The 12,322-nt window shown below is 39.7% G+C and overlaps 1 protein-coding gene across 2 annotated transcripts in view; it reads right to left on the bottom strand.

The window, feature by feature from the left end:
- TAF4B (TATA-box binding protein associated factor 4b) overlaps window positions 1–12,322 on the bottom strand; it is a 94,655-nt gene that overhangs the window by 34,327 nt on the left and 48,006 nt on the right. For both annotated transcript variants that reach the window (XM_085052719.1, XM_085052718.1), the window contains exon 14: window positions 2,099–2,218. In XM_085052719.1, coding sequence (XP_084908845.1) covers window positions 2,099–2,218 — 120 coding nt within the window. The remainder of the gene's footprint in view (window positions 1–2,098; window positions 2,219–12,322) is intronic.

Below are 12,322 nucleotides of genomic sequence, written 5' to 3'. Positions count from 1 at the left end.
ATGGAATGTTGTTTACTGCTCAGGATGTTTTGCCATGTTATCATGAATGTATTACAAATGTTCTGCTTCTTGAACTAGAGAGTGTTTGTCAAGACCATTCTTTATTCTACATGAGAAGTCTTAAGCCTTTTATAAATCCTGCTCAGATATATTGGGACACTTAAAACATTTAAATCTAAACATCCTTCTCAAGGATTTCTATCCTGCATTATTTCACAAAATAAAAAAAACTGTCTGCAGAGAAATGCTTTCCGGTAGCTCAAAGCCTCAGTACTAGGCACTGGAATGTGAGCTTGCATGCAAGAAACAAAAATAGTTTCACTGTCAGAATTAGTTTCACCTACTGCCCTTACAATTCCGTCTAGTATGGCAACCTATGCTTAAAATACAGCAGGTAAATTTGTGACAATGAAATGTTATCAAGGTATATGGTCAGTTTTACGTATGTTGTGTCCACATTATTTTAAAGTGGCAATGTAAATAATGGATCTCCAGCTTTCAACAGCAACACTGTTATCTGTCTCACTTTGGCACAATCTCATGAAGCTTTCAATAAAGCAGACATACCACAGATGATGAGAAATAAGTGAAAAGTACTTAACAGGCAGACTTGTTAAATATTCAGAAACAAATCCGGCAATAATTACAGAAAACCACTACGAAGAACAGGAATAGTTACTCGATAGAAGCTTGGGGGAAGATGAGAAAAGGATGGGGAAAACTGTTCTTGTGCTAGACTGATTTTTTTTCAAGTTTTTCCAGTGGTATTATTAAAAAAATAACCATACATTTAGCTTCATGTGAAAGTGCATTAAAAAACTTCAAAGAAGAGGAGAAAAGCTACTCAAAAGCTGTGAACGCTGCTTTCTGCAGCTTGTTTAGAGACAGATTGCTTCTCTTCACTTGTGGTTAACAGGGAGTATTCAAAGACCTAATTCTGTATCCATGTCAGGGAAAAAATAAATTAAAAATTCACTGAAACAAGTCTATCTCACCTGCTTAGCAAGGCCTCTTGTTGCAGTCCAGATGAAGAAAAAACTACAGGAAAAATGCCACTACTGTCTCAGTTACACTGGAGTAACTGAGGACAAGGATAACAAGGACCCTCTCAGATTCCACTATGCAAAAATGACAGATTATTTTCAACACTACCATCTATTTAAGCTTCCCAAGCCACAGAAATGAAAAGGACTTAAGGTTCATCAGAAAGAACAACTTTACTACCACTGCCTCCACACAACAGTTACTTTCCAGGCTCCTGGTCATTGTGATTGTGTCAGGCCAACCAACCTTCCACTTGAGCAATATCGAGGCTTCATGATAAAGAAGGGCAAAGCTGACAGTAACACTTGAATGAAAGCCCACTAATTTCTCTCATCTCCAGCAAAGATGATGACCTCTAACAGAAGCAGACTGTCAGTCTCCATGGAATGGACTTCCGCAGCCACAGAAGCTTCCCAGGTACTGGAAACAGTTACTCTCCAGCACATTAAGAGATTTGCTCAGACAAGATTTGTTAAAAGCACTTTGAATGCACTTCTAAAATTCAACATGAGCTAGAGAAGACAATCTGGCTCATTGCAGGAAGTGAATGGTCTAGCTTTACTTATTTATTTATCTATCACTTTTTGGGAGGACCTAGCCAAGGTGAACTCACAGAATATTTGAGAAGAGTCCCTATGTATTGTGCATGGATAGATGTCCACATTCAAATGTCAAATCAAGACCCATTTCAAAAGCCACCCAAACCAGCCACTGTGCATTCAACTGAGGGGCCATGACAACTACCCACTGTAGAAGGCCACCACAGCTTGGTTACCCTCCACTGAACATGGAAATTTCTCTGAGTCATCAGTTCATTCAGTCCTTTACACACAGCACTCTTATGCAGAGTCTTTCCTTCAACTCACAATTACACACACCCATCAAATTTACCAGCAACAATTCTTTCAAGCACCTAAACACAAACTAAGTTTCTTACAGAATGCAACAAACCATTTTGTGTGAGAGAATTCTCACTTCTTCCTACAGGGAAAGATAAATGTGATTCAGTATGAAGACATAACACCATCCAAGTCATTGCAAGCCACATCTGTACCTCGAATCCAGATCCAACGTTTGATGAATCCAATGGTCTTTTCTTCCTTGGCCCAATGGCTGCCAAAGCTGTGAGGTTGGCTTCTCTTTGTTGCATCTGTGCTAATTCCAACTGCTGCATCTAATTTAAAAAGAAAACACTGACATTAATTAGGATATACATAATCTTAAAGGACTTGTTCCCTTTATAGCTGTTTCAGACAGCTCTGCAGTTCCTACAGAAACAATGTGTTTCACAGCATCTTTCCCTGTCTTTCTGGACACTTTTCACAAATTCCAGTGATCAGTCATGCTTGGAGCCCTATGGACAACACTGTGTAAGTAACACCTTTTATGGAGACTACCTTGTGCTATCAATGCAGCCTTGCAGCTGGTTCCATGCCTTATAAGCTTTGTTGTTTCTGATTAACAGAAAATCTTGATCTGAACTGGTTTATGAAGCTGGATTAGTATTAAAAATTGAAGTTTCCAGATTCTATGGATATATTCCTAATTCAAATTCTCAATTCCTGATGGCACAAGCAAGATTCTCAGTTTCCTCATGCTGTATCACCTGAACCCAGCACTCAATATTGCCATTGTGAAACATTTACTACCCAGTTTAACAGGATGCTGCCAGTTGACTGCTAGTCTTTCTTTTCCCGGTACATATTTGAATGCATAGGACACATCTAAAGCAAAGTAGAGATACACTGCATCACCTCCAAAGCCACTGAACACTAAGAAACCATTAGAAACAACCTTCACCTGGATTAGGTAAACTTGGGATGGGATAGAAACCCACAGTAAAGAGGATTAAAATTACAAAGAAGATTTATTCCTGTATTTTGAGATTAATTCTATTCAATTATTATAGAAGCCAATTATAGATGCTCTGGAGCTCAATCCAGTGTGGTGATAGACTATCTTGGATCAGCCACCTTGCTAATACAACCACTTTGTTTCCAGATCCACCAGCTGTCCAGCTTGGAGCATGGGTGGAGAAGGAAGATTTTCCAAACATAAACCTCTGGTTTGATGTCAGCCCTTGGATGATTGGACCTGCAATTAGTATAGCTCCTTTGCCCAAGCTTTCCCCATTCCCAGGATTTAGAAAATTGTTCAGATGGGGATTCTCTGCATGGATGTCTGTACACATCTTTAAAAAATTAAAGTACAATCACATCATAGGTACTAAAGCATCCAAATCTCCTCCCCTCCACCATCATAAACCAAATTAATTACTTGGAGTTCCTCATTCAGTCAATAGAGATATCTTGCTTACCAAGCTTGCAACACTCTATGATTTTGCTTGCTTTTCAGCTCTCAGAGAATCCCACTTGGAGAGAAGAGCAGCTGTAACAACTCAGCTTGCAGCACTTACGTGGTAAAAGTCCCCCACTCGCTACCACTTAAATAAAGATGAACCCACAACAAAGAAATACTTTGGTGTTTGGGGCAAGTGTTTTGGGGAAGAGAGCTTTTGGCTGGGTGGTTTCTGGGTGGGTGTTGTTACAAGCCTTATTTTACTTCATATAGATAGACTTTAGTGATAGTGGCAGCTTCCCATCAAGTACTGCAACAACCAGCCTATTTAAATAAAAACAGTATTTCAGGGGACGAATCCTAAAAGGACAGTGTTCCCTGGAAGACTCAAACTATTCACATGCTCAAGGCAGAAATAAGGAAAACCAAGACATTAACAAATATGTTGAGAGGTGAAGTTTTGGAGGATTTGCTGGTTTTTGTTTTTCTTTTTTTTAGGATGAGACAAATGTTTCAGTTTTGAAAACAATACTATTTGCAAGTCAGCTTTGAACACCCTATGTAGGCTTTTATTACAGAAACACAGTGGTACTTCTTCAGTGCTAGATACCATCATTCACTTACCACACACACTATTCTTGCCTTTGTGTGCAGTGTAAACACTTATAACCTTATTTATCAGAATTCACTCAGTTCACTCAACTTGGGTTTTCTTTTTCAAGTATACAGTATTACTTTCAAGAATACTTCAGAGACTATAAAATTTCAAACTTTGCAGTTGTCTGAGGTTAACTCCAGCCACCCTACTTGCATAAAATGCTTAAGATAAACTTTCCATTAATCTCAGGCTTGAATATGTATCTTTATATTCACAAAAACTTTGCAGCCAGAGATGGGGGAAAAGTGAAACTAAATCCAAAAAATAATTTGAAACTTCACAAACTGTGAAAGATTGAGGCTTAGAAACTACTTAAGCAGGAGTAATAAAATGCTTAGAATAAGCATTAAATCTCAGCAATAAAATGCTGAGATATTTTGGCAGAGGCAGGTACTGACTTCCAGCCTCAGCTGCCAGGCCTCCAACACCTGGAGCCACCCCTGCTTACAGGCAGTGATGGAGCATCCCTGCAGAAGTAAAGCACTCCTTGCAGTTCAGTCATCATGATGGTCACACGCACACCACAGTCTTCTTGCCTTGAGAAGAGGCATTTCAACATGCCATGCACACAGCACCCCTCCAGGGAAAGATTAAATTCCTAAAGGCTCCAGTGAAAAAGAAAATCAGAAGTGGAAAGAAGATTTGCTTCAATTTAAGAACTGTTACATTTAAAGCAAAGGGACTTTTAAAACCATTAAACTTAAGACAAAGCAAAACAAAAGAAAAGCCTTTATTAGTCTAACCTTGTGCTTCCATCCCTGGGAATCACTAGAAAACATATCCTTCTTCTCTCTCCACCCTACAAAACACACACCAACCAGCTTTACTGCAGTTAGACTTGTCAAAAACACGTGGCTGCTGAAAACCTCTGGCTTGAAGCAGCATTGAAATAAGCCTCTCTCTTCTTTTTACAGCCGCTGTTGATGGGAAGCCCTGGTAAAGTGTGAGGACAAGAGGCAGAGCTATGAATTAAATACCAAGAGGGCTTTGGGTTGGCATCAGCATGTGGTGGAGAGGACTGGATGGGTTGAGGCTCTCATGGTGGAGCACTAGGATGCTGCCCTGGTTGAGGACTGGGCAGTGCCTTGGCACCATCACCATTTACTCCAAGTAATTCAAGCAGACAAAGCTTGCTGCTGGCATAGACATGCTGCAGAAGGGAGCACTGCTGCTGGAGGGCAGTGCTGGCAGAGGTAACGAAGAGGATGACACTTGGGGGACTGTATGAAAAAGATGTGCTTTCCAGAAGCAGAACTGATGCATCTTTGACCAGGCAGCTCCCAAGACAATGCTGGAATCACATGTCATTACCAACATCTGCTCTCTCCAACACAGTTTCCATCTCCTAACTAGTCAAAGTACTTTTCAAATCATACATACTCTCATCAGGGTTTTGGAGCAAAAGAAAAAAAAATAAAAATCATGGTCTTGTTGCATTCTACACATCTCAGGGATTTTTCTGAAAACATAATTAAGACAAATGAATTTAAACACTCAATCTCTATAATGGACTCAACAGATCCCCATTAAGTGATATGGGCAGGCATCCAAATTACCCTGCTGAAGCCAGCAAAATCTTCTCATCAAGTTTTGTTCCATTAAAAATTACAGATTAAGTGTCTAAACATTGTGTGAGCAGTTAAAAGCACAGGATAAAGAGAAGAGCAGCAGATAATGTCAAGGGATACCTGAGGATACTGGCTGGCTAACTACTGCCAGATTTTCCTAAACAAGATTAGGAAAGAGCAAGAGGTGACTACGTGGAGTCAAATCTTTCTTTAACAGTTAGTTTTGTCACACTTAGGGAAGAAAGATGACTGCAAGAAGGGACAGTAAAAGTAGTATATACACTTTATTAAAATATAACATTGCGAAGCTGCAAAGTTTCCCTTATAGAGGTCAGTTTTATTAACACTGGTGTCTTTGAGTACAATAGGATGCAAAAAGAAACTGTCACACCCAGGTAAAATCATACCCTCATACCCATCTTGACAACAGATTAATTTTTTTCGTTGAAGACACAGTGTGTGATGGCAATTCCAGAGGAGCACCATGCACTGGAGCCCCAAACTGGCAGGCTGCCCCTCAACCTGACCTATTTCATCTGCTGAAAGTGCTGCTGTTCCACCACAGCACAAGAACCCAACACATGCTCTATTCAAAATTCATTCCCCAAGAAGGGGCACTAAGAGGGGACAGGTTCCAGGCAAGTGGCAAATCAATGTTCATGCTTCTTTTCCCCCCTTTCCGATTTTCACATATGCTAAGAATTGCAGTACAAAGAGTTCTAAAACCTGTGTATAAAGATCAAATTGCTATGAAAACGTCTCAGAACTTGTAAAATAGTCTTTGTTGCTGCTGGCCTTTTTAATAATAAAAATAGGGTTTAAAGTCTGGTCTTGCAGCAAGCAGGAATCTCTAGGGTGACACAATAACCATTTTAGTTAATCTGACCTGCAGCAGAAATCAGGAAATAAGGTATGTTTTAAAGTCCTTCCTTATAGTGAAATGGCATTTGCAGCATGGCTGTAATCACACAAAATGAAAGGTTTTAAAATTGACCTCTCTGTTCTTCACTCAATCCTCTGAGAAAAATATTTCTTTTCCTGCTCATGGAAGTTCTCTCACTTATGTCTCACACCCCACATTTCAGAAAATACGCAAAATCTATTTTTACTATTACACCAACGACATTTTTGAAGCACTTTAATATTAAAAAAATAAATTTCAAGTTGTATAAGAAGAAAAGAAGTACTTTGGATATGAGATGCTGAAACTTTTACTTAAAGCAATAGTGCAGATTGGTTTTAAACTCTTTTGGTTACGATGTATGTGATAATGTGGTTGGCTGCCTTATCAGTGCCCCAATAATGCAAGTTATGCAAATCTCGAGGTTTTCCCTAAACCTGAAAAAATCCCTTAAACACAACTGATGAAAAGTACACCCTACTACAAATAAAGCCAACTAATTCACAGCAGCTAATCTATGATGTGTACAGCAGAGGGTGGCTATATTATCAAAGGTGGAGGGGAAAAGAGTGTTATCTAGCTGAATACAAGTTCATCTTGGAAAAGGAGTAAATTAAAGCCTTCGTGTCTGGTCACAAAGCACCCAGCACAGGATTCAGGTATTTGGCATAAGCTTTCACAGATGACAAAGTACATGAAACACTTCCTCTCTAGATCCTCAAAAAACAGCTTCACCAGGGAAAGTTTTTGTACAGGTAGAGATGAGATCATCTGTCTCAGCCAGGGCTCACAGAGCCCTGTAACACAGTAAAGGGCCATAAAGTAGCCTCAGTAATAGGACTGAGACTAAAGGAAAGCTGGACAGGCAGCCCTTGTCCAGCAGATGACATGCCAGCATCGTGCTGGCATGAGAAATTCATACCAATGTCTGCTTCTGCAGGTGCTTCAATGTACAAAGTACAGGGAAACAAATCTGAGGAGCAGAGAAAAGAAATCTCTCTTCATTTGAATGCTAGGAACTTATGCTTAGGGGGAAAAAAGAGCCAAAACATTGTCTTGGCAATGCAATAACAAATAAATACAGCCCCATGGATGTAAATGAGCTCAGAAGAAATGCTGGTAAGGCAGATGTGGCTAACCACCACTATTCTGGACTTGGTTATAATAAAGAGAAAGACTTAAAAGTGTATGTGCAAGATACTGGATTTAATATTAAATAAAGAGTGGGGATGTCTCTACATATGACATTATAGGCAGATGAGTACAGGACAGATTAAATAAATATTTAAACTAAAAGAAGAACTGGCAGGAAAGGAAACCAGGGAAGGCTGAAGACAACTTAATGTATGCCTAAGGGTTATGTGTGCTATCCAGCAATAAGTACATCAGGAGTAATAAAAGCACTAAAGTAGATGAACAAGAATTTGTATAAGACTTGCGGGGGAAAAAAAAGAAAGGAATATAGGCATACGAAAGAAGCTCCCAATTCTATCAGCTTTCACAATAAAGAAACTAAACAATAAATTAACAAATAGTAAAATTCAAAGAAACTATGACCAAACTTCAATGTCTACCTTTTTCTAGCTTGCATCTGTGAAAAAACCTCAAGACCTACATGAGCCTTCTATTGCCCTTTACTGTGTTTTTTTTTAAGAACTAAATACTGAGGTACCTTTTTAGCAGGGCCACTTATCCCACTGAAACGACTTTTTTTTGTATCCATTTCCTTTTTCTGACCAGCTTTTTCAAGTAAGGTTTCACTGGGTTTCATTGTGTTCTTCATTTAGAGCTTTGACTAAGTGACTGCTCTCAGTCACTTCTCCCTTCATTGTCTTTGGAAGAAAGAACTGCAATTTTTTTTCACATTCCCTTTAAGCATTTTGAGGAACTTGAGAAGAAAATGAAAAATAAACCTTAAAAATCTGCTTTCAATCCCAAGCCTCTCACAGTGGTTGTCATAAAGCTCAATGAGCATTACTGCCTCCAGCCTCTACCTTTCCTATACAAAATTTTCTGCCCTACAGGTTGAATGCGGCTGAATAGCAGACTTCTCATATGGGGGACATTCTCTGAGGAAAACTGACACTTGGAGGCTGCATATTTAAACATTTACCATCCTCTCCTCTTGCCTTTAATGCAATTTCTCTTCTTACAATTGCTTCCTTTCAAACTGTTTTAATTAGCCATACAATTAGTTTCCACTGACTTTTCCCTCTGTTGTAATTTAGATTTAACAGCAGAAAGGCAGAATAGCATGCACTGGTTTGAAATGCAGTCCTGGCTTATAACAGGGCTATATGTAATACTGCAGATGTCTTTCACGTTAATATTCCACATACCTGCTTCAGTGGCAGAACAGGCCCTACCTTGGCTGTGTCCCCCAAGACCAGGTGCTTTGTCTGTCTAGAAGGGTGCAATAAAATGTCTTGGAGAACATTTTTCCAGGATAGCTACAAAGTAATCTACCCATAGAAGGAGGGGGAAAAATCCTTCCATTGGTATTTGACATTTCCTAATATAAAATTAACTCCAAGGAAAAACAAGGAAAAAACCCAGGGCACAGTGACTTCCTGACTCCTTATTTTGCCCACTCTTGCTAAGAATTTCCTACGAGTTGGAAAGTATATTGCTGTTACCAGTTTTTTGGTTTGCTTAACCATTATTGGTTCATTTCTGTGCAGACCCAACTACTCACTCTACTTGGAGGACAGGGAATTTCTTGAGTGTCTGGCATCCAGCATCAAGCTCTCTATGTGCTTTCAGATGCTGCCTAGGGTAATTTTGCTGTAAGGACAAGAAATAGGCTACAGTACCCCACTCCAATGCAACATATTCCACAGGTTTGGTTTCAGATGCTATCACTTAGGAGAAGACTCTTCAATGACCACCAGTAGGCAGGTTTCTCCATCTCATCATGCAGTCCACCCAACACTTGGCAGAGAACTCTCTGGATCTTCTTTATCATCTTCCTTTTCTAGTTTCAGACCTAAAATTTCCTGTATTAGCAAGCTTCTAATCCAAGGCCGTACTTACAACTATATGCCCATTCTCTGTCTCAGACAAACTGAGAAAAGGCTATTTGAAAATCCAAGAACATGCTTAATGGAGTTTTGTGGGGGATTGTTTTTCGTTAAAGATAGTTGTTATCATCTTTCAGCCAGATGTATTCGATGCACCATCTCAGCTACTCTTTTCTTACATTCCTTCAAAACACCAATATGCGTTTCACAAAGAGGCATTTGGTTCACTTATTAGCTTGTCCAATAATCTAACTTTGTGGAATTTCCATTCCTGACTTTCTGCAAGACTTGTAACAGACCAAATCTCTGATGAGCCCTTTGTAATTTTTAAGGCTACACTTCACCTAACAAAATTTATGTCTCTCTGACAATCATGGTCTGTTTTTTTTGGTTTTCAAAACATGCAGAAGCAGGTAAAAAACATTACAGAACAACAAAGATAATATAAATCAGTTAATTAAGCAGAAGCTCTTAGGATGTCACTGAAGGCTCATAAAAAAAGACAATTTATCACAATGAGGTCTTATTTTGCTTGCAGCATCTTCTGCTTGCTTTTTTGAGAGGTTATGCTTAACTTTCACCCTGCCACAAAAGTGGTCTTAAAATTTGAACCATTGAGTCCAGAAGACTAGATAGAGGAGCAGCACAGGAGGAAAAGGAAAACAAACAGCTTGAAAATGTGAGTTGGAGGTGGTAGGGCAAGCAGCAAAGAATCAGGTTACAGTAACTTGTTACCTGAGAATGTGAGAGGAAATAAGGAAGTTAGAAGGTTATATGAAACAGGAAAAAAAATTATAAGTGTTGCAAAGATACTACAGAACAACTAAAATTCAGTAATTACTATGTAAGACCCAGAATGCACTGGAATCATGCTGACTCTTGGTTTAATGTTTTCCATGGAGTTTGTTTTGTCTCTATGAAAACCCTAGTGGTTTGCTATTTTCCTCCCAGTCAGTTGATACTAAAGTTACTGAATTTTCTTAGCATCTCATCTACTGCCATCTTGTATCTGTGTAAAAAAAAACCAAAACAAAAACGAGTGTGTCAAGCAGGCAGGAAGAAGGGAGTGGGAAGATCTGTGCAGTTGCAAGTGAACAGAGCTGCTGACAGAGCAGGGAATGGGGCAGGCAGGTCTGCTGTCCATCAGGTGCTTGCTCCACACACCCTTTCCCTAGCTCAAGATGCAGCTGCTCCCCTTTATTCACTGACAGACTCTGCCAGGTGATGCAAGGTAAGAGCAGGGATAAAGGTGGCTACTATGGAAATAAGCAAAGATGCTCTCAGTAAAATACCTGTTCACCTGCTCAACCCCAAGCAGCAACCTCACCCAGATACGTCCCAAAAGATTTGCCCAGGCTCAGCCTTAAGCTTCCTGAAGCCACACTACAAAAACATACTCTTTTCCTGAAGAGGAAGGACAGAAGTACGAAAAAATTATGAAAAATTCCTTCACCAAAAGTGTTGTCAAGCATTTGAACAGGCTGCCCTAGGAAGCAATTGAGTCACTATCCTTGGAGATATTTTAAAAATGTTTAGATGTGGCACTTAGGGACATGGTTTAGTGATGGTCCAAGACTTGGCAGTGCTGGTTAAACAGTTGGACTCGATGATCTTAGAGGTCTTTTCCAACCTAAATGATTCTAAGGGATCAGGGTTTATATTTAGAATTATAGTACACCCTGTTTAATATCGACATTTTTACAAGCCTTCTGGGATGCACTGTTCATATGGCTGGCTTGCACATATGACAGTATCCTACACCTACTCAATTTAAAAAAGCTCATTTCAGAAAAGGGGATGAAGCTACAGATAAACTATAAATACAGCAACAAAAATCACATCGACTGCACATTTTCTTTGTAACTGGAAGCACTGTAGAAAGTGGAACAGGAAATAGCAGAAACCACCTAAAAAAGTTATGGTTTAATAGTGCAAGTATCAGGGACAATGAGAGGACTGTATCCTCTCAGTCTGAAGAGGCAGATAAGGCAGAATGAAAAACAGGGGTAATTTACCCAGACTGCAGGAACGCCACTGCAGAAAGAGCTGGTCCATGAGGAGAGCAAGGACAAAATTCTTGAGTGCACAAAGCAGCAGCTTGGGGCAAGCCTTGCAGCTGTCTCAGAAGGAATGTGCACTTTCCATAGGTATTAAAATCTGCTGAAACAGGTGAAAGAGGGAAATAAATACAGACTTAATTCATGGCAAGCTACATAGGCTAAGAATATAGGAAAGTAAATGACTTAGCATAGGGGAAGTTTGAGGCAATAGGTCATGCAAAAAGGGATGAAAAGGTCACAGCAATTATGTATAGCCTTTTGGAGAAAAGAATACACTGCACAGTCTCTGGATGTACTTCTAGCAATGTTAAGATGTTGCTTCCAGCTACTGGATGACAGCACATCCAGGATTTATAAGTATTCATTGTCAGGATGTACACCCTGCATTTTGGGAAACTTTGCTTTAGAACATTCTACAGTGCCATTACCCAACACCCTCTCCCTTCTCCCAGGGGGTCACCATCAACATATAAAAGACAGCTTTGAGGAAGGCAGGTCCATATTCATTCTTAAAGAACTACAAGCAGACAATCAGATCAGGCTTTCCAGCAGATACTTGACCGGAGTGACCTGGAAAGGATCTGATTCCAGCTGACAGAGGTATCAAAGTTTCCAAGATTGATTCCTTAGGAGCAGACTTGAACCACAACATGACAAGACAGACAAGGGTAAGCCATTTCAACCCTTCATCCCAGTGTACACCATGCTCCTGTGTTACCAGTTTTAGTCTTGGAGTATTTGTTGATTTTTATTTTGCTCCTATTCCAGTCCTA

The sequence above is a fragment of the Lichenostomus cassidix genome, chromosome 2, assembly GCF_008360975.1.
Source record: "Lichenostomus cassidix isolate B80296 chromosome 2, HeHo_3.0, whole genome shotgun sequence".
NCBI lineage: Eukaryota > Metazoa > Chordata > Aves > Passeriformes > Meliphagidae > Lichenostomus > Lichenostomus cassidix.
The sequence above is the reverse complement of the archived record's forward strand: the minus strand, read 5'-3'. Positions and strand labels throughout refer to the sequence as shown.